Source organism: Dipodomys merriami, unplaced genomic scaffold (genome assembly GCF_024711535.1).
Source record: "Dipodomys merriami isolate MVZ:Mamm:240054 unplaced genomic scaffold, mDipMer1.0.p SCAF_36, whole genome shotgun sequence".
NCBI classification, from domain to species: Eukaryota; Metazoa; Chordata; class Mammalia; order Rodentia; family Heteromyidae; genus Dipodomys; species Dipodomys merriami.
In genome coordinates, this window is record NW_027205159.1 from 3,235,543 (window position 1) to 3,254,960 (window position 19,418).

The window sequence follows — 19,418 nt, forward strand, 5'->3', positions numbered from 1 at the left end:
CGGGAAGCAGGGCCGGCAGGCCAAGTGGATGCCCGGTGGCGGGGCCAGCGCCACGTCAGGCCGGCTTCTCCTCAGCGCGGAGCAGAAGGGGTCCCGGGAAGCGGCAGCGGCGTTCCGCAACGGCCCGGGGGGCTCGGGCGGCGGAGGCCCCGCGGGCAGGATGAGCCTGAGCCCGAAGGAGCTGTCGAGCCTGCTGAGCATCATCTCGGAGGAGGCGGGCGGCGGCAGCACGTTCGAGGGCCTGTCCACCGCCTTCCACCACTACTTCAGCAAGGCCGACCACTTCCGCCTGGGCTCGGTGCTGGTGATGCTGCTGCAGCAGCCGGACCTGCTGCCCAGCGCGGCGCAGCGCCTCACCGCGCTCTACCTGCTCTGGGAGATGTACCGCACCGAGCCGCTCGCCGCCAACCCCTTCGCCGCCAGCTTCGCGCACCTGCTCAACCCCGCTCCGCCCGCCCGCGGCGGCCAGGAGCCCGACCGCCCGCCGCTCTCAGGTAGCCCACCCCGCGGGGCCGGGGCGGGGACGCGCCCCGCCTGAGCAGCCTCCCTCCCCGCCCCGCCCCGCCCCGCCCCGCCCCGCCCCGCCCCGCCCCGCCCCGCCCCGCCCCGCCCCGCCCCGCCCCGCCCCGCCCCGCCCCGCGCGAGGGAAGCCCCAGGCTTTCGCCGGCGCGGTCCTCCCCTCCCAGCACCCAGACTGCAGTGGGGAAGCGAGTACCTGCGGTGCCGAGAGACCCGCCCCGTCCCGTAGACCATCGGATCGGACTGCTCGCTGGAGGGCCCGGCGTGTTGAGAGTGGTCTCCAGGATGCCCGCGAGGTGCAGAACGGATGACACAAAGCGGCCCCGACCCCGTTTTTTAAGTCTCCGAGGAGCCAATAGAAGTCCAGTGTTAAAAACAACAACAATAACGAGATGCTAGGCATTGGTGGCACACACCTGTGATTCCACCTATTCGGGTGGCTGAGAACCGGATAATAGCACTTCTAGGCCAGGCCGGGGGGTAAAAGACCCTATTCCTCCCCTCCCTCCAGCCCCCCCTTTTCCTTGATTCATTTCGATAAATCTTAGATGCTGAGAGGCACAGAGGCCTTGGGTTCCACTCCTAAGAGTATCTTCCTTTGGACAACACCCTCTCTTTAATTTTTTTAAATTGTTATTGTAAAGGTGATGTACAGAGAGGTTATAGTTAGGAAAGTCAGGTAAAGAGTACATTTCTTTTTTGACAATGTCACCCCTTCCCCCCTACCCCTTTCCTAGTTTTTCCCTCCTGTCCCCCACTCACAAGTTGTAAAGTTCATGTTCAACATAGTGTCCAGTGAGCACCATTGCTGCATTTGTTCACCCTTTGTCCTTCCATTTCTGCGCTTCCTCTTACACTCCCAAAGACATATATAAATGAACAAAAAGAAAAGAAAAACAGCAAAAAAGAGGGCTGGGAAGGTGGCTCAGTGGTAGAGCACTTGCCTTGCATGCTCGAGGCCCTGGGTTCGATTCCTCAGCACCACATAAGAAAAAAGCCGTAAGTGGCGCTGTGGCTCAAGTGGTAGAGTGCTAGCCTTGAGCTGAAGAGCTGAGGGACAGCGCCCAGGCCCAGAGATCAGGCCCCACGACCGGACCCCCCCAAAAAAGAAAAGAAAAACAGCAAAAAAGAAAAAAGAACCTCTTGTTTCCATTTCCTGGAGCAGGATGCTATCTTAACCACCACAATGTGGTGTAAGGTCACACCTTTCTTTCATCCCAGCTTAGGCACAAAGTGCTATTGGAGGACTGCAGTCTGGGCCGTCTTCGCAAAAAAGAGAGAACTTAGTTAGGTGCTGGTGGCTCATGTCTATAATCCTAGCTACTCAGAGGCTTAGATCCCAGGATCATGGTTCAAAGCCAGCTGGCGCAGAAATGTCTTGAGATACTTGTCTCCAGTTAACCACCAGAAAATTGGAAGTGGAGCTGTGGTTGAAAGTGGTAGAGTACTAGCCTTGAGTGAAAAAGCTCAGGGATACTGCTCAGGCCCTGAGCTCATGCCCCACAACTGACAAGAAAAAAAAAAAAAACTTATTTGAAAATTAAAGTTAATAGGACTGGGTGTATGGCTCAAGTGGTAGAATGCCGGAGGCACTGAGTTCCAACTCGGGTACGTACACAGAAACCAAAAGAAAATGAAAACTAATGGTAGAGGCCAGGGTAGAAGGTAGTCTGGAATTTGGCCTGTGGGAACATTTATATGGAATGTGTGTACCAGTGGAACACTGCTCCAATGACAGTGTACTTAACTGGCTTTTGGTACAGTTTGTTGCTTCCCTGAAAGTGAGTGTAATATACATAAGGCTACCCAAAAGTGCCTTAGGTGGGGGGGACAATGTGGGATTTTAGGTCAGAGGCCCAGTGAATTCTGTAGGTCTGGTTAGACAACATGATATAATAACATTCTCAAATGTAGTACTATAAACCTGTATGTACCTCCTCAATGTGCTGAACCGTGAACAAGATTGTAGGGAGGAGGAAGCAAGGAAGTAGTTGTCAGGGAAGCAACCCATGGATTTTTTTTTTTTTTTGGCCAGTCTTGGGGTTTGAATTCAGGGCCTGAGCATTGTCCCTAAGCCTCTTAGCACTCTACCACTTGAGCCACAGTGCCACTTCTGGCTTTTTCTGTGTATATGGTACTAAGGAATTGAACCCAGGGCTTCATGTGTGCTAGGCAAGTATTCCACTACTAAACTACATTCCCAGCACTTCTGTCTTTTTGCTTTTAGCTTCAGTACATCTCAGTTTCAGACAAAAAAGCATTTCTAAATGCTACCATTTTTTTTAATCTCTTTCATTGATAGTGCCACAAGAACACCACATTTCAAATGACATTTAATTGCAGAATATACACATGTATGTATTAGATTAGTTGAATATTTAATGCCAGAGTTTGAACTGGGGCCTTATTTTTGGTAGGCTGGCATTTTCCCACTTTACCCACAACCCCAGCTTGGCTTTTTGCTGGTTAATTTCAGAGATAGTATCTCAGACTTTTCTGCCCAGGCTAGCTTGAAATTGTGATCCTCCAGTCCTCAGCCTATTGAGTAGCTAGGATTGTGGGCCATCGATGCCTGGGCTCCATTTTGATTTAGTTTGTAAAAGTATGTTGATTAAAGTGGCAAGCAACAGATGCTTTTTTTTTTTTTTGGTTAGTCGTGGGGCTTGAACTCAGCCAGGGTGTCGTCCCTGAGCTCTTCAGTTCGAGGCTTGTGCTCTACCACTTGAGCCACAGTGCCACTTCCAGTTAATTGTGGTTCATCAGAGATAAGTCTCACAGCCTTTCCTGCCGGGGCTGGCTTTGAGCCTTGATCATCAGATCTTAGTCTCCTGAGTAGCTAGGGTTACAGGTGTGAGCAACTGGTGTCCAGCTGCAGCTTTTTTTTTTTCTTTTTTTTAAAAAATCACATTCAAGTTAAAATTCTAAAGCAACTGTTGGAGACACTTTCTATTTTTCTTCACAGGATTTTTACCTCCTATAACTCCACCAGAAAAGTTTTTTCTTTCCCAGCTCATGCTGGCACCTCCAAGGGAACTCTTCAAAAAGACGCCTCGCCAGATTGCATTGATGGATGTTGGAAACATGAGCCAGTCTGTGGATATTAGCGGGCTTCAGCTGGCCTTGGCTGGTAAGGTTCTTGTCTCTTATGACAGATTCTAAAGAAAGGTCATTGTGATCTCTGTTGTGCTTAGGTAGTATTTCTTACTTAAACAAGTAATTTCAGTACTTTCTAAATGGAAGTCCATTTTGTCATTTTGTTTGCCTTTTCAGTTTTAAACAATGCCAGATAAAGGTGTGTGTTTGTTTTAAATGTTCGTGTTGGTTAATGGTATTGTTAGGGTGTCATTACTACCCAAAATAGTGTTCAAGTTGAGTAAGATTCTTCCTGTCAAAATCCCACTTTTTTTCAAAAATAAAAATGTCCATCTCAGGTGTTGTTGTGCTATCCATTTTGAAGGCCAGTTGTCCATATATGTGAGTGTTATTTCTGGGCACTCTATTCTGTCCTGCTGTCTACTCTCTAAATTGTGTTTAGGACAGTACTTAAACTGTTGCGGATGCTGTAGCTTTGTATTAGGGTTTTGTTTCATTTTATTTATTGTGGTGCTCAGATGGAAGGTAGGGCCCTGTACCTGCTGAGCAGGCTCTTCCCCCTGAGCTAGCCTGGTCCATGCACTGTTTTTCTTTGGAACACTCTAAATCTCACTTTACAACTATTACATTAACAGTAAAAAATCTTTTAAGATTTCTGAGGGAGAAACTATACAAAAAGTAAGTTACCATGCAGATTAAGGCTAATAACAGATTAAAATTGTTTTGCTAAATGAAAGGTGGTTGTACACGAGAGACCAAAGTCATAGGCAGTCTCACTCGCCTTTCCTTTAGAGGTGTATATTTGAGGGTTTTAACCTTATATTTAATCAAGTGAGAGTCAAATTTGTCCTGCCTTTTAATTTTTGATGACTTCAGTCAGCCCAGGAAATCTTTTTTTGAGTTGAATACTGGGGCTTGAACTCAGGTCTTAGGTGCTGTTCCAAGACTAGCACTCTAGCCCTACCTCCACGTCTGGCTTTTGCTGGTTAAATTGGAGTTAAGAATTTCACAGACTTGGTGCTGGGAAAGGAGGCTTGGTGGTAGAGTGCTTGCCTTGCATGCATGAGGCTCTGGGTTCTATTCCTTAGCACCACGTAAGCAGAAAACCCGGAAGTGCTGCTGTGGCTCAAGTAGTAGAGTATTAGCCTTGAGCTGAAGAGCGGAGGAACAGCACCCAGGCCCAGAGTTCAGGCCCCACGACCACCATCACCAACAACAAAAAAGAAACTTTGAACTACTATCCTCACATCTCAGCCTCCTTAAGTAGCTAGGATTATAGGCATGAGCTACTGGCGACAAGTTTAGAAAGAACAGTGTCTTGAATTAGAGTGGGAAAGTGGCTGAGTGGCAAAGTTTGCTCTTCCTCTCCTCCACCCAGATTGAAGATTTCCAACCCCTTCTTTTTCACAACTCTTTCCTCTTCCTGCCCCCAAAGTAAGCACACCTTGCTCCTTGTTTCTCTGGAGCTTGCCGCTGAGGCCTGAAACAAGATGCTTTATTTTAGGGTCTTTGGACCAAAGTTATATTTGTGTTTCTCTAACTTTAGAAAACACAGCAGACAAGTTAAACTTATGATAAGGGGAAGATAATTACCCTGTTAACAATCACAATGTTCATTCTAGAAATTTAACTATTTCCTGACAAATACTATTTACTAGTGTATTTCACAATTTGCTAGTTTAATTTTTTTTTCCCTACATCTTGGCCAACAGTATGTTATTTAGCTTTCTTTTTACTTCTTTTTATTTGGCTAGTATTTTCCCTATTAACCGAATCAGGTTGAACATCACATGGACTGTAATACATCTTTTCATAAGTTTCTGGCTATTTCCCATTGGATTGATGGTCTTCTATTGACTTTTTAAGGTATTGAACGTAGATTTACTTCAAGTAAAAGATCATTTTTATACATTCACCATGTTCCCCCTAAGCTTCTTTTTGAAGACCTAATATTAGTACTTTCAAAACAGATCTTTTGGGCCAGGTGCTGGCTCACACCTATCTGTAACTCTAGCCACTCAGGAGGCTGAGATCTGAGGATTCCGGTTCAAAGCCATCCCAGGCAGGAACATTTGTGAAACTCTATCTCCAATTAACCACCAGAAAACCGGAAGTGGCAGTATGGTTCAAGTAATAGAGTTCTAGCCTTGAGTTGAAGAGCTCAGGGACAGAGCCCAGGCTCAGAGTTCAAGACCCATGACTGACCAAAAACAAACAAAGAACCCAGATCTTTCATTGTCTCTCTTTTGAATTTTTTTGAACTTTTTATTGGAATTTTTTTTTTTTTTTTTCTGGTTCTGGGGCCTGGGTGCTGTCCCGGTGCTTTTTCAGTCAAGACTAGCATTCAGTAAGCCACAGCGCCACTTCTGATTTTGTTGGTCATGGAGCCTGAACTCAGGGCCTGGGTAATGGCCCTGAGCTTCTTGCTCAAGGCCAGTGCTCTACCATTTGAACCACGGGGCCACTCTGGCTTTTTTCAGAGTAGTTTATTGGGAGATAATAGTCTCATGGAGGGCCTGGAAGGTGGCTCAGTGGTAGAATGTTTGCCTTGCATGCATCAGTCCCTGGGTTCGATTCCTTAGCACCATATAAGCAGAAAAAGCCAGAAGTGGCACTGTGGCTCAAGTGGTAGAGTGCTAGCCTTGAGCTGAAGAGCTGAGGGACAGCACCCAGGCCCAGAGTTCAGGCCCATGACTGCAAAAAAAAAAAGATTCTCATTAACTTTTCTGCCCAGGCTGACTTTAAACCATGATCCTCGAATCTCAGCCTCCTAAGTAGCTAGGATTATAGGTGTGAGCCACTGGCGCCAGGCAGTCTCATGGATATTTTTGTGTGGGCTGGTTTTCATCTGCAATCCTCAGATTTCAGACTCTTGATTTTTCTATGGCAGGAGCCACTACTACCTGGCTTTGAAATACCAAATCAGGAATTTACTTTAGTGTATACGTATGTTTAGGCCTTGAGCTTGGTATACAGACACTGTACCACTTGAGCCATTCCTCCAGCCCCTTTTTGCATTGGTTATTCTTGAGATAGGGTCATGCTTTATGCCCTTGCTAGGCTGCAATCTTTCTATTTGTGCTTCCCAGTGTCACTGAGGTAACAGGTGTATGACACGGGTCACAGCCATGTTTTCCGCTAACAGGTGTGTGCCATTGAGGGCAAACTTGTATACTCAAGATGGCCTTAAACTGTACTCCCCCAACCTTCCCAAGTAGCTAGGATTACAGATTTGAGCACTACATGTCTAGCTACCCCCCGCCTTTTTTTTTTTTGCTGGTCCTGGGGCTTGAACTCAGGGCTTGGACACTGTCTCTGAACTTTTGTTCAAGACTAGCACTCTACCACTTGAGCCACAGTGCCACTTCCGGCTTTTTCAATATATATGGTACTGAGGAATCAAACCCAGAGCTTCATGCATGCTAGGCAAGCATTCTACTACTAAGCCACATTCCCAACCTATCTCTCTGTTTTTTGTTTTAGATCAGTTTTGGGGCTTGAATTCAGGGCCTAGGCGCTATCCCTGAGTTCTTTTGCTCAAGGCTAGTACTCTACCACTTTGAGGCACAATTCCACTTTGTTTTTTTTTTGTTGTTGTTTTGTTTTTGTCTTATTGTTGTGGGGCTTACTGGGCCTGGGCGCTTATCCCTTAGCTCTTCAGCTCAAGGTGAGCAAGTGTTCTACCACTTGAGCCACAGCACCACTTCCAGTTTTCTGAGTGGTTTATTGGAGATAAGAGTCTCATGAAGTTTCCTGCCCAGGCTGGCTTTGAACCACAATCCTCAGATCTCAGCCCCCTGAGTAGCTAGGATTACAGGAGTGAGCCACCAGTGCCTGTCCACTTTCAGTTTTTTGAGTGGTTGGTTGGAGACAAGTCATGGGGACTTCTCTGTCCTGGCTGGCTTTGAACTTAGCTCCTCAGATTTCAGCCTTTTGAGTAGTTAAGATAACAGGTGTGAGCCACCAGCGCCCAGCTTCCCTCAGCGTTTTTTTGTTGTTTGTTTGTTTTTTGTTTTGTTTTTGTCATGGGGCTTGAACCTGGGCCTGGGTGCTGTCCCTGAGCTCTTCAGCTCAAGGCGAGTACTCTATCTTTTGTGCCACAGTGCCACTTCTGGTTTTCTAGTGGCTAATTGGAGATAAGAGTCCCATGGATTTTCCTGCCCAGGCTGGCTTTGAACCATGATCCTCAGATCTCAGCCTCCTGAGTAGCTAGGATTACAGGTGCAAGCCACCGGTGTGCGGCTCCCTCATTGTTGTTTTTTTTTTTTTTTTTTGAGTCCGGTCATGGGGCCTGAACTCTGGGCCTGGGCGCCGTCCCTCAGCTCTTCAGCTCAAGGCTAGTGCTCTACCACTTGAGCCACAACACCACTTCTGGCTTTTTTGCTTATGTGGTGATGAGGAATCCAACCCAGGGCCTCAGGCATGCAAGGCAAGTGCTCTACCACTGAGCCACCTTCCCAGCCCCCCTCAGTGTTTTTAAAAACAACAAAATTACTAGATACTAGTGGCTTATGCCTGTAATCCTAGCTTCTCAGGATTTGAAGATCATAGTTCGAAGCCAGCCAGGCAAGAAAGTCTGTGAAACTTTTTTTTTTTTTGGGTCCGGTCGTGGGGCCTGAACTCTGGGCCTGGGCGCTGTCCCTCAGCTCTTCAGCTCAAGGCTAGCACTCTACCACTTGAGCCACAGCACTACTTCCGGCTTTTTTCTTATGTGGCACTGAGGAATCGAACCCAGGGCCTCGAGCATGCAAGGCAAGTGCTCTACCACTGAGCCACCTACCCAGCCCAAAACTCTTATCTCTTAATTAGCTGCCAAAAAGCTCAAGTGAAGCTGTAGCTTCAAGTTGTAGAGCACTAGTCTTGAGCAAAGGAACCTTAGGGACGGCAACTAGCCCCAGAACTAGCACCAAAAGTTAAAATCTGAAATACAGTACATCATAAGACATGCATTTGCATTGTAAGGAATTAGCATAATAAAGTCAGCTTGGAGCAACCATAATCCACATAAATCAGGTATGTAGTCCCAGCTACGTGAGGGGCTGGGAGGAACCCTTGAGCCCAGGAGTTTAAGATCAGCCTGTGCATCACAGCAAAGAACCAACCAAACAAACAAAAAAAACAATATTTTTAGGTTCTGAAAGTTTCTTTTATTTCTCTGGATTGTTGGCCCCCTATCCATCACTAACCTTCCCATTCTCAATGGTTTCCTCCCATGAACAGTCTCTGTTTTACACTCAGGCTTAATGTGTTATATAGCTTTCCCTTCTCAGTGCATACATGCTACATATAATTTGTGCATTCCTTTGGGTGGGTCTTATTTGGCAACAGTGAAGTAACTACCTTAATAGCTGTTGGTGCATTCACATAGTAGAATTTCAAGTTCTTGATGGACATGTATTCTATGAATGTTTCTTCTTTATATTTCTGGTTCATAAGTAAGAAAGAATGTTGCAGAGATGTGGAGAAATGGAAACATATAAAGATTTACTAACTCAAGAATTGTTTTCCAAAGTTCCTGAGCCTTTTTTGATTCTAGTTAGTAGTATGAACTACCTTACTTCTTCCCCTGAATTTGATAATGTTGGACTTGTTAAACAGTTTGGGTGCTGTCTTTGAGCTTTTTTGCTTAAGGCTAGTGCCCTACCATTTGAGCCACAGTTCCATTTCTGACTTTCTAGTGGTTAACCAGAGATCAGAGTCTCATGGACTTTCCTGCCTGGGCTGCCTTTGAACTGCCATCCTCACATCTCAGCTTCCTGAGTAGCTAAACTTATGTTCTGAGCCACTGACACCTGGCCTATTACTCTGCCTTTTTTCCCCCCTGTTGGGTGTGTGCATATGTAAGTGTACGAATGTGTGTACACTCCAGTCTTGTGGCTTGAATGAAAGGCCTGGGCACTGCCCCTAAGCTTCTTTTTGCTCAAGACTAGTGCTCTACCATTTGAGCCAGAGCTCTACTTCAGATTTTTTTTTTTTTTTTTTTTGAGAGTAGTTTATTGGAGATTAGAGTCCCATGGACTTTCCTGCCTGGGCTAGCTTTAAACTGTGATCCTCAGATCTTAACCTCCTAAGTAGCTAGGATTACAGATGTGAGCCATCAACACCTGGCTCATTTGTGTTCTCATTTTTATTGATTTGTAGGAGTTAAAATATATGTATTTTGTGTACACACAGATAACCTGCCACTTTTTCTTTTAGTGTGTTGCAGATAGATAGCTTTTCCTAATTAGTAGCTTGTCCCTTCACTCTCTTCATGGTGTCTCAATTTAAAAATGCCTCTTATTTTAACCTCTTTCAGAACGCCAGTCTGAATTGCCAACCCAGAGTAAAGCCAGCTTTCCTAGCATTCTCAGTGACCCAGATCCGGATTCTTCTAATTCTGGGTTTGACAGCTCGGTTGCCTCTCGGATTACAGAATCTTTAGTCAGTGGACCAAAACCACCTATTGAAAGTAGGTATATATAAGTTAATTTGCTTTTCTTTGTATCAGTATTCCCTGGAACTTTTCAAGTTTTTTTTTTTGGTCGATCGTGGGGCTTTAACTCTGGGCCTGGGCTCTGTCCCTCAGCTCTTCAGCTCAAAGCGAGCACTCTACACTTGAGCTACAGCACCACTTCCAGTTTTGTGGTAGTTTATTGGAGATAGGAGTCTCACGGTCTCTCCTGCCCGGGCTGGCTTTGAACCGCGATCCTCAGATCTCAGCCTCCTGAGTAGCTAGGATTACAGGCGTGAGCCACCAGCGCTCGGCTACTTTTCAAGTGTTTGAGATTGTTGTTTTTATTGTTACTTAAGCTTGAATTTAATGTGAATTTTTTTTTGTTAGTCGTCCCTGAGCTCTATAGCTCAAAGCTAGCGCTCTACCACTTGAGCCACAATGCCATTTCCTGTTTTCTGGTGGTTTATTGGAGGTAAGAATCACATGGACTTTCCTGCCCAGGTTGGCTTTGAACTGTGATCCTCAGATCTCAGCCTCCTGAGAAGCTAGGATTATAGGTGTGAGCTACCAGCACCCCGCTTAATGTGAAAAATTTTTTTTGGGGGGGTCGGTCGTGGGGCCTGAACTCTCTGGGCCTGGGTGCTGTCCCTGAGCTCTTCAGCTCAAGGCTAGCACTTTACCACTTGAGCCACAGTGCCACTTCTGGATTTTTCTGCTTATGTGGTGCTGAGGAATCAAATCCAGGGCCTCATGCGTGCAAGGCAAGTACTTTATCACCAAGCCACCTTCCCCACCCAATGTGAAACTTCTTATAGTGTCGAGTATTTAGTAGAGATGCTCAGTAAAAATTAGTTTCTTCCTTGAAAAAAAAATCACCCACCAAATTGTTTATAACTGTTTATCATACACATACCTGAAGCTAAAAATTTCTCCTATAATTTTACTAAAGTCTATTATAGCTTATGACTCAATAAGGATTACTATAGGCTATTCTAACACTGTTATTACTTTCTCTACTTTAAAGTCTTACTGAATCTACAGCTCTTAATTTACTTCGTCAGAAACATTGAGTTTTCAATAATGTAGTTGCACTGTTTGGTTTTACAGGTTTCCATGTGGTTTGAATGATAAAGGCTCCCACATAGGGATAAGACCTGTTGTCCAGATTATTGTGTTCCCATGACTTTGAAACTTACTCTGCAACTTCTTAAACTATTTGATTCACAGCAGCTCTCTGGCTTAAGGATTTGAAGTTTCAGCTAGTTGTAAGTGTGCCAAAAGGTTCAAAGCACCTAATTGGCTTCTGTTTAGTATTTGTTCAGTTATAACTTTGAGTTGCTTGGACCACCAGGAAGACATGTGGAGAGCATACTGACAATAAATATCTCTGACCACCCACCATCATTGTCATCACACAACAGTAGTTCTCATGAAGTACTGAACATTTGTGTTCATAAGTAGTCAAAGAAGAGATTCAGATGCTCATTCTGGGATGCCAGTGAAGGACATGGAGATGTTAGTGGTGGTTCTTACCTAGGAAATGACATTTTCAATATACTAGAGTGTCATCTCAAACTTAGCAGGGATGAGTTCTGATAGGAATAAACCATTTTATGCCCTTTTTGAAAACCAAACTGAAGTGTAACAATGGTGCAACAGAAGTCCTTGCCAGAGTGAGTTTATCTAAGTTTATAATTTATGATCAGCATTGGGCTGGGGATGTAGCCCAATGATAGAGTGCTTGCTAGCATATATGAGGCTCTGGTTCAGTTCCTCAGTAATATACATACACATAAACCCACAGGAAAAAAAACCCAAAACCTTTTTATAAAATAGTTGATTCACTTTACTTTCTTGTCATATTTTTGCTTTCTGAGAGTGGATCTGGTATTTGTGAATTTGGGGATTTATGAAAGCCTCCAAATGCATATGGAAAAGTAAAAGTACATGTCAACCAGGTGCTGATGGCTCACACCTGAAATCCTGGCTATTCAGGAGACTGGATCTCAAAGATCATGGTTTGAGGCCACCCTGGACAGAAAAGTTTACAAAATTCCATCTCCAAAATAACTAGAAAAGGCTAGGCTGGAGGTGTGACTCAAGAAGTAGAGCAAGCAGGCAGAGCAAATGTGAGAACCTGGGTTAAAACTCTAATACAGACAAGAAAGAAGTACATTTTTTTCTTCTGTCATTTCTTTCTTTTTTTTTTTTTTTTTTGGTCAGTCATGGGGCCTGAACTCTGGGCCGGGGCATTGTCCCTCAGCTCTTCAGCTGAAGGCTAACACTCTACCACTTGAGCCCTCAGCCCTACTTCGGGCTTTTTCTGCTTATGTGGTGCTGAGGAATCGAACCCAGAGCTTCATGCTTGCAAGACAAGCACTCTACCACTGAGCCACCTTCCCAGCCCCTCTTCTGTCATTTCATTTCCACTTAATTTGTTACTTCAAAATTAGAAGATGGAAAAGTAAACCTAGCACAAATCATGGTGGTCACTAAGACAGAATCTTAGTGGTGACTAAGAATAGAATTTCCTATTGCTCATGAGGGTCTGCTTGGATTAAAAGTTGGCAGGTCATGGCCATCTTTTTCTTCTCTTCTCTAAAAAACTTAACAGGTTTTGTCATATGCTGTTTCATTAGTTTTTGGCCATGTATGTATACGTTCTTGTTTATATTCTGAGTGAAACCTTGACTTTCTGTATCATTCTTCCTTCTGATTTTCAAGTATGGATTTTATAACATCCTCACTAAAGGAGGTATTAAGTGAAATGCAGGTAAGTACAGATGTTAGCTATGATAGAAGCAGTCATTTATCTCTGTTCCCATTTAGGCCATTTCCGGCCAGAGTTTATCCGTCCACCACCCCCTCTTCACATTTGTGAGGATGAACTGGCTTGGCTAAATCCCACGGAGCCTGACCATGTGATTCAGTGGGATAAATCCATGTGTGTTAAGAATAGCACTGGTGTGGAGATCAAGAGAATCATGGCCAAAGCTTTTAAAAGCCCTTTATCATCTCCCCAGCAGACACAGGTATGTATGCATTAAAAACATTTTTTTTTAAACCTTCAGTCTATCATGAATTTAATTTTCTTTAAAAAAAACTAGGAATTCTGAGTTCTTTTAATTTGGCAAAGAATTATTTTAGTATGATAAAGTTAAAAAGGAGGAATTAAGAAGAGAAACACTTCATGCTTCCCACATAGGAAGTAGGAATTAAAACTCAAAATGGTGGTTCTATCTGAAGCTTCTATGCTTTCCTATGGTAGGCAAATACATTTGGTCATGTCATCTAGTACCCCTAACCCTTAGACAGTGGGTCTGGGTGGGTAAGATGGGTCAGTGAGGTCTACTCAAAACAGTTTTCAGGACTTCATTTTGCCTGACAGGGCTTTCATTCTGAATTTTTTTTTTTTTTTGCCTCTTAATCATATAAATAAGTTTTGAAGAAATATCAAAATTAAAATGTTTCTGAGATTAAGTCCCTTTTCCCCTGCAAAAACAGATCAGAATTGTTGATTGTGATACAGGTCATAGTATCCTTGAAGAACTGCTTGGTTGGTATGACCCTTGTAGCCAAGGAGCTCCCCATTCTGTGTGACAGCTTACAAGCTCCCTTTTGGGGATCATCCTGATTTTTTGGTATCTAAAAACTTTGTTATCTTTCAACTTCTGTTAATTTTGTTCTGATAGGAGAAGAAGTCTGACCACTAAAAATTTCCTGACTTGTTTGTGATAGTTTTATTTCTGGAGACGTGAGATAGGAAGGGTCTTATTTTTGGTCATTGTGTTCCCTCTATAGGTACTTTGTAGACATTGTTGCATTTAAGCTGGACAGTAACTCTTCTAAGAGTAGGTAGAATTTTTATTTTTGTCAGCTGTGGGGCTTAAACTTGGCTTGGGCAGTATCTCTGAGGTCTTTCTGCTCAAGGTATGACCCACCAGTGCCCAGCTAACAATTTTGTTTTTTTTTTTTGGTCCAGTTGTGGGGCCTGAACTCTGGGCCTGGGCGCTGTCCCTCAGCTCTTCAGCTCAAGGCTAGCGCTCTAACCACTTGAGCCACAGCGCCACTTCCGGCTTTTTTTCTTTTTGCTTATGTGGTGCTGAGGAATTGAACCCAGGGCCTCATGCATGCAAGGCAAGCGCTCTACCACTGAGCCACCTTCCCAGCCCCCCAGCTAACAATTTTGTAGAGGAGAAAAAGGAAGTCCAGGTTGGAGGTGAACTTAACATTAAAAGTATTTCAGGGGCTGGGCGCCAGTGGCTCATGCTTGTAATCCTAGCTCCTCAGGAGGCTGAGATCTGAGGATCAAGGTTCAAAGCCAGCCTGGGCAGGAATGTCCTGAGACTCATCTCCAATTAACCATCAGAAAACTGGCGCAGTAGCTCAAGTGGTAGAGCGCTTGCCTTGAGCCAAAGAGCTCAGGGACAGAGCCAGGCCTATAGTTCAAGACCCTGCTATGGGGGTGGGAGGGAGTATTTCTGGCTAGGCTCACACCTGTACCTACTCAGGAGGCTGAGATCTCAGGATCACAGTTCAAAGCCAGCCTAGACAAGAAAAGTCCATGAAGCTGTTATCACCAATTAGCCACCAGAATACCAGAAGTGGTGTTGTGGCTCAAAGTGATAGAACATTGCCTTGAGCAAAAGAGCTTAGGGACAGGGCCCAGGCCCCGAGTTCAAGCCTCATGATGGAAAAGAAAAAAAAAATTGTGGCTACCTGTGGGTTAGACCAGGTAGCTACCCTTGGTGGACAAGGTAGCGGCATTTATGGCAGTTTCTGGTTGGTGAATTTTATTTAGTTTGCAGTTTCAAGTTAGAACTGTAAGGAAGATTGTCCAACCAGTTTATCATCTAAGTCAAGTCAGACTATAGCTATTTGTAGTTCATGTTGCTTATTAGAGCATCCTGAAATGCAGTGCATGTTGCTTATTAGAGCATCCTGAAATGCAGTGCAGTCTGGAAAATACAAAGAATATAGAAAGTTTAAAAGTGTGGGCTAGCTGTTGGTGTCTGTAATCCTAGCTACTCAGGAGGCTGAAATCTGAGGGTCATGGTTCAAAGCCAGCTTAGGCAGGAAAGTCTATGAGACTCATATCTCCAGTTAACCACCAGAAAAGTAGAAGTGGAACTATGATAAAGGTTAGCTGTCAGCAAAAAGCTATAGTAGAGTGCTCAAGCAGAGGTCAAGCCCCATGACCTGCAAAAAAAAAAAAAAAAAAAGGGAAGGAAAAAAAAAGTGCTATTTGGCCAAGAAAAATGTTTTTGAAGCCAAATAGCACTTGACTAACTGGAATTGCCAAGTGCAGTGTATTTTGAATTGAGAAGTAGCAGAGGCTCATAGCACTTACTTTTCTGCTGTTCTCTACCTGCATCAGACAGGGCTCAACAGTTTTTTTTTTTTTCCTACTGTTTCTAATTCTCTGTGTTTTTGTACCTTTTTATTTAAGACAAGGTATCACTATATATAGCTCAGGCTGTTCTAAAACTTACTAGGTAGCCCAGGTACCTTGAGAATGTTTGGATTATAGGTATGTACTATCACATCATCCAGCTTGGTTTGTGCTTTTGGGGAGAACTAGCTGGTAATTATTTTTGGATGTAACAGCAGAAAAAAAAACTACAAAAGACTTAAAAGATGGTGTTAGACAGATATATTGTATCTAATCAAGTTTCTCATCTAGGAGGAAGAATAGTTGAGTCACAAATTGTCTTCAATTTTTTTATTTTGATATCCTCATAGCTTTAAGGGAAGAAATTCAAGAAATTGACTCAGTGATGGTAATTTTTATAGCTTTGTATAAAATACATTTGGACAATAAGAAAAAATTTTCCAATGTAACTCAAGAACCTTTTTAACATTTTTGCTTTCTTTAGCTTCTTGGTGAGTTGGAAAAAGACCCCAAGCTTGTGTATCACATTGGTCTCACTCCAGCCAAACTTCCAGACCTCGTGGAAAACAATCCTCTAGTTGCTATAGAAATGTTGCTGAAATTAATGCAGTCAAGCCAGATCACTGAGTATTTCTCTGTCCTGGTCAACATGGATATGTCTTTACATTCAATGGAAGTTGTAAACCGGTAAGTTCTCATGTTCCATCTTATATGTAAGGATATACAGATCTTGATTAAAATAGCTAGGAGGAAAAGATGTAGCATATTTTTCTTCTGATATGGTTAGCCTCTGAGTCTTGTGTTCACTATATGTGAATTTAGCATCCACTGGTAAAAAAGTGCAGTAGTTTTTACAGTTAGTTGGAGCACAAATCAAAGTGGATGAAATTTATTTCCCTATACAAAACTCTAGCTCCTTTACCTAACAGCTGTGGCTTGGAAAGTGTAGAAGCTTCTAGGCATGCAGTCAGACTCCCTATGCTTCTCTCCCATCTCCTCCTTGACTCCCAGGAGTCTTACCCTGCCATTGCTGACCATTAGGGAAACAATGCATGGTCTTCTTGATGTGTTCTTCTCTTTTCATATTTTATATTACCCTTTTCTTCTTAAATTGCAAGTTAAATTGGCTTGAGAGGTTAGCTTGGGGGCTATTTTATTATCTATATAGAAGGTGCCTTAGGCCCACACTTGCCTAAAGTAGTTTTCATTCATGCTTCTCATCCTGAGCTGCTTTTCACATATTGGCCTAGTTTGTGTGACAAATTAAATGGATCTAATGTGCAAGGAAATCCACTTTGAGTGACAAATAACATCTGTTTTTTAAGTTGAAGATTAAAAAAAGCTTAGTTGAAATTGAACCGAGTGTCAGGTTAATCACCTGGTGGCCAAAAGCTTGCCTGGCAGCCCCCAGTATGTGAAATTCTCTAAGGAAACAGGCTTCCAAATTGATTTTCAGCTTGTGTCCTGTATAACATTGTGATTTCTGCCTCTCTTTGCAGTCTTTTTTTTTTTTTTAAACTATTCACAGAACAGTTTATTGGCCCACCTCCGTGGCTGGCCACCCCTTGTGACCAGGGGAAGTGTCTCTTTGCAGTCTTACATTCTAGCAGGATTCACTGTTTCTCCTTCACAGGATTTTTTTTCCCTTCACACAATTTTTTTTTTTTTTTTGGTTGGTTGTGGGGCTTGAACTTTGGGATTGGGCGCTGTCCCTGCACTCTTCAGCTCAATGCAAGTGCTCTACTGCTTGAGCCACAGTGCCACTTCTGGTTTGCTAGTGGCTAATTGGAGATAAGAGTCTCACAGACTTTCCTGCTTGGCTAGCGTTGAACCTCGATTCTTAGATCTCAGCCTCCTGAGTAGCTAGGATTACAGGTGTAAAACATCGGTGACCAGCTTAGTAAGGCTTTTAATGACAAAGCTTGTCTCACCTAACTGGTTCCAGAGGCTGAGCTGAGCATAGATTCTACCTCATTCCATTTTTTTCTTTGCTTTATAAACATTATACACACTTCTGTGGAAATACTGATTGGTCTTGACCTTCAAGAATCTATACCTGGGCTGTGGGTCTCTGTGACATGTTTCTTACTACACTGCAGCCAGGTCTTCTCAGAATTCTTGTGCTGTGCTAATAATGCTTGGTTCAAAGTTTTTATGCTACTTACACTGTTTTTAGGAAGGCCTATCTACTTAGGCCTCAGCTTAACTCCCCCTGGCCTCAGTTTAACTCCCCCTTTTAAGAACTTTTTTTTCTTCTAACTCCCTTATTCTAGCCTTGGTCTGGCTATATGTTATACTGAATTCCTATCTAGTCTGAACTTGCCCTTCCTAGCACTTTGTGTAATAAGGCTTTCCCAAGTGTAAAGTGGGTCACAATAACTGCTGAGGATTAAAGCTTGTAAGATTTGTGATTCAACCACAAACACTCTGGGACATAATGCTGAATAATTGTAGTGTGCAATGGTAAGTGTACACTTAAAAGCAGTTAGGGTAAGTGGCTGTGGCTCAGATTTGTCAAAGATGATAAAAAACTAGGGAATTAGATCATAAGTTTTCACTAGATGACAATTAAAAATATATATAATTATAATTTTATAAAATAGGCTAACTACAGCTGTTGATCTACCTCCTGAATTCATTCACCTTTATATATCAAATTGCATCTCTACTTGTGAACAAATTAAGGATAAATATATGCAGGTGAGTAACAGGAATTTTGATAAATTTTATTAATACTTATTAGTAAAACAGGCATACTAAATTTGTTTTTTTTCTGTCCCAGAATCGTTTGGTGCGTCTTGTGTGTGTCTTTCTCCAGTCCTTGATCCGTAACAAAATTATTAATGTACAGGACTTGTTTATAGAAGTGCAAGCCTTCTGTATTGAATTCAGTAGGATACGAGAAGCTGCAGGTCTTTTCCGGTTGTTGAAGACCCTGGATACTGGGGAAACGCCTTCAGAAACTAAAATGTCAAAATAATACCTCACCAGAACCACCCATTCATTGCTCAACTGTATTGTGATTAGTTTTTAAAACCAAATGGCTTGTTTGGTTTAATGCACATAAACAACACTTTATTTACTTAAAGCAGAGTTTTGCTTTTTCTGGATGACTTCTCCCTAAAGATGAATTTTTGGTAAAAATTTGAGAAAAATGGTTTTTAATTGTCTTGCCAACAACCATCCATAGCAGGAAAATTTAACCCCAAAGTTACTGTAAGAAAGTGGTAAGCTGTTTAAAATTTTTTTTAAGCACTAAAGAGCCAAGTGCCTGCTGTTGCTTCAAAGATAAGCCACAAGCTTCTGAGAAAACCAGAAATCCTAAGGTTAAGGTTCCAATGTTAAAAGTATTCAATAAGTGAAGACACTTAAGAATTTGATTGTTGTTCCTATGGTGAGATTAGTTGAGAGGAGCTTTTCACGAAACATTAAAGATAGTCTGCAACCATGACAACAGAACATGTGAGTTGCTCGGGCCTTTAACAAACATGGGAACTCTTAGGAACCTTTTTCTAGTTTATAGTAGTAGGCATTGTTCTCTTTTTTTCTTTTTTCCCTTGAGATGATTCTTGGTTATTAGTCAGAGATGGCTGATTTTTTTGTTTTAAGGAAAAAATATGAGTCAGGGCTTTGGGAAGTAATATTACCCCAGAAATGCTGTCTGGTGAGATGGAGGCCTTTGACACATAGGAAAGCAAGCAAGGTGTAGCACTTTGGACAACAGTGCCTTTCATTAAAGTTCTTTTTTAAATCAACTTTTGTCCCGATTTTTACTTGAAGAAATCATGTTCCTTTTACAGTAGCACTTTCAAAGCAGATTTACAGGGAAATAATCTGTTCAACAGTAATTATTCTACTCTAGCACTTAGCAAAAGAGTTCAAGTTGCAGTCTTACTGCATTTGACCTGAAGCTTATCTTGTTAGATGAGTTAGTACTTTGTCCATAAGGCTTACCATAGCCTCCATGTTTATAGGAAC

At 43.0% G+C, this 19,418-nt stretch overlaps 1 protein-coding gene across 1 annotated transcript; it reads left to right on the forward strand.

The window, feature by feature from the left end:
• The first annotated feature begins 18 nt into the window (after positions 1 to 18).
• On the forward strand, positions 19 to 19,195 carry Cnot11 (CCR4-NOT transcription complex subunit 11). Its single transcript, XM_069988548.1, has 7 exons — positions 19 to 494; positions 3,482 to 3,646; positions 9,911 to 10,063; positions 12,878 to 13,080; positions 15,925 to 16,127; positions 18,044 to 18,140; positions 18,223 to 19,195. Exons 1-7 carry the CDS (start codon positions 29 to 31, stop codon positions 18,418 to 18,420), a joined length of 1,485 nt encoding a protein of 494 aa, XP_069844649.1. The 5' UTR covers positions 19 to 28; the 3' UTR covers positions 18,421 to 19,195.
• The last annotated feature ends 223 nt before the right edge of the window (positions 19,196 to 19,418 follow it).

Excerpts from the sequence above, each read along its gene's own strand:
- Cnot11 (XM_069988548.1), top strand. The coding sequence starts at position 29 with ATGCCCGGTGGCGGGGCCAGCGCCACGTCAGGCCGGCTTCTCCTCAGC. Across the intron at positions 495-3,481 it reads CGACCGCCCGCCGCTCTCAG|GATTTTTACCTCCTATAACT; the intron begins GTAGCCCACCCC and ends TTTTCTTCACAG. Across the intron at positions 16,128-18,043 it reads TCAATGGAAGTTGTAAACCG|GCTAACTACAGCTGTTGATC; the intron begins GTAAGTTCTCAT and ends TTTATAAAATAG.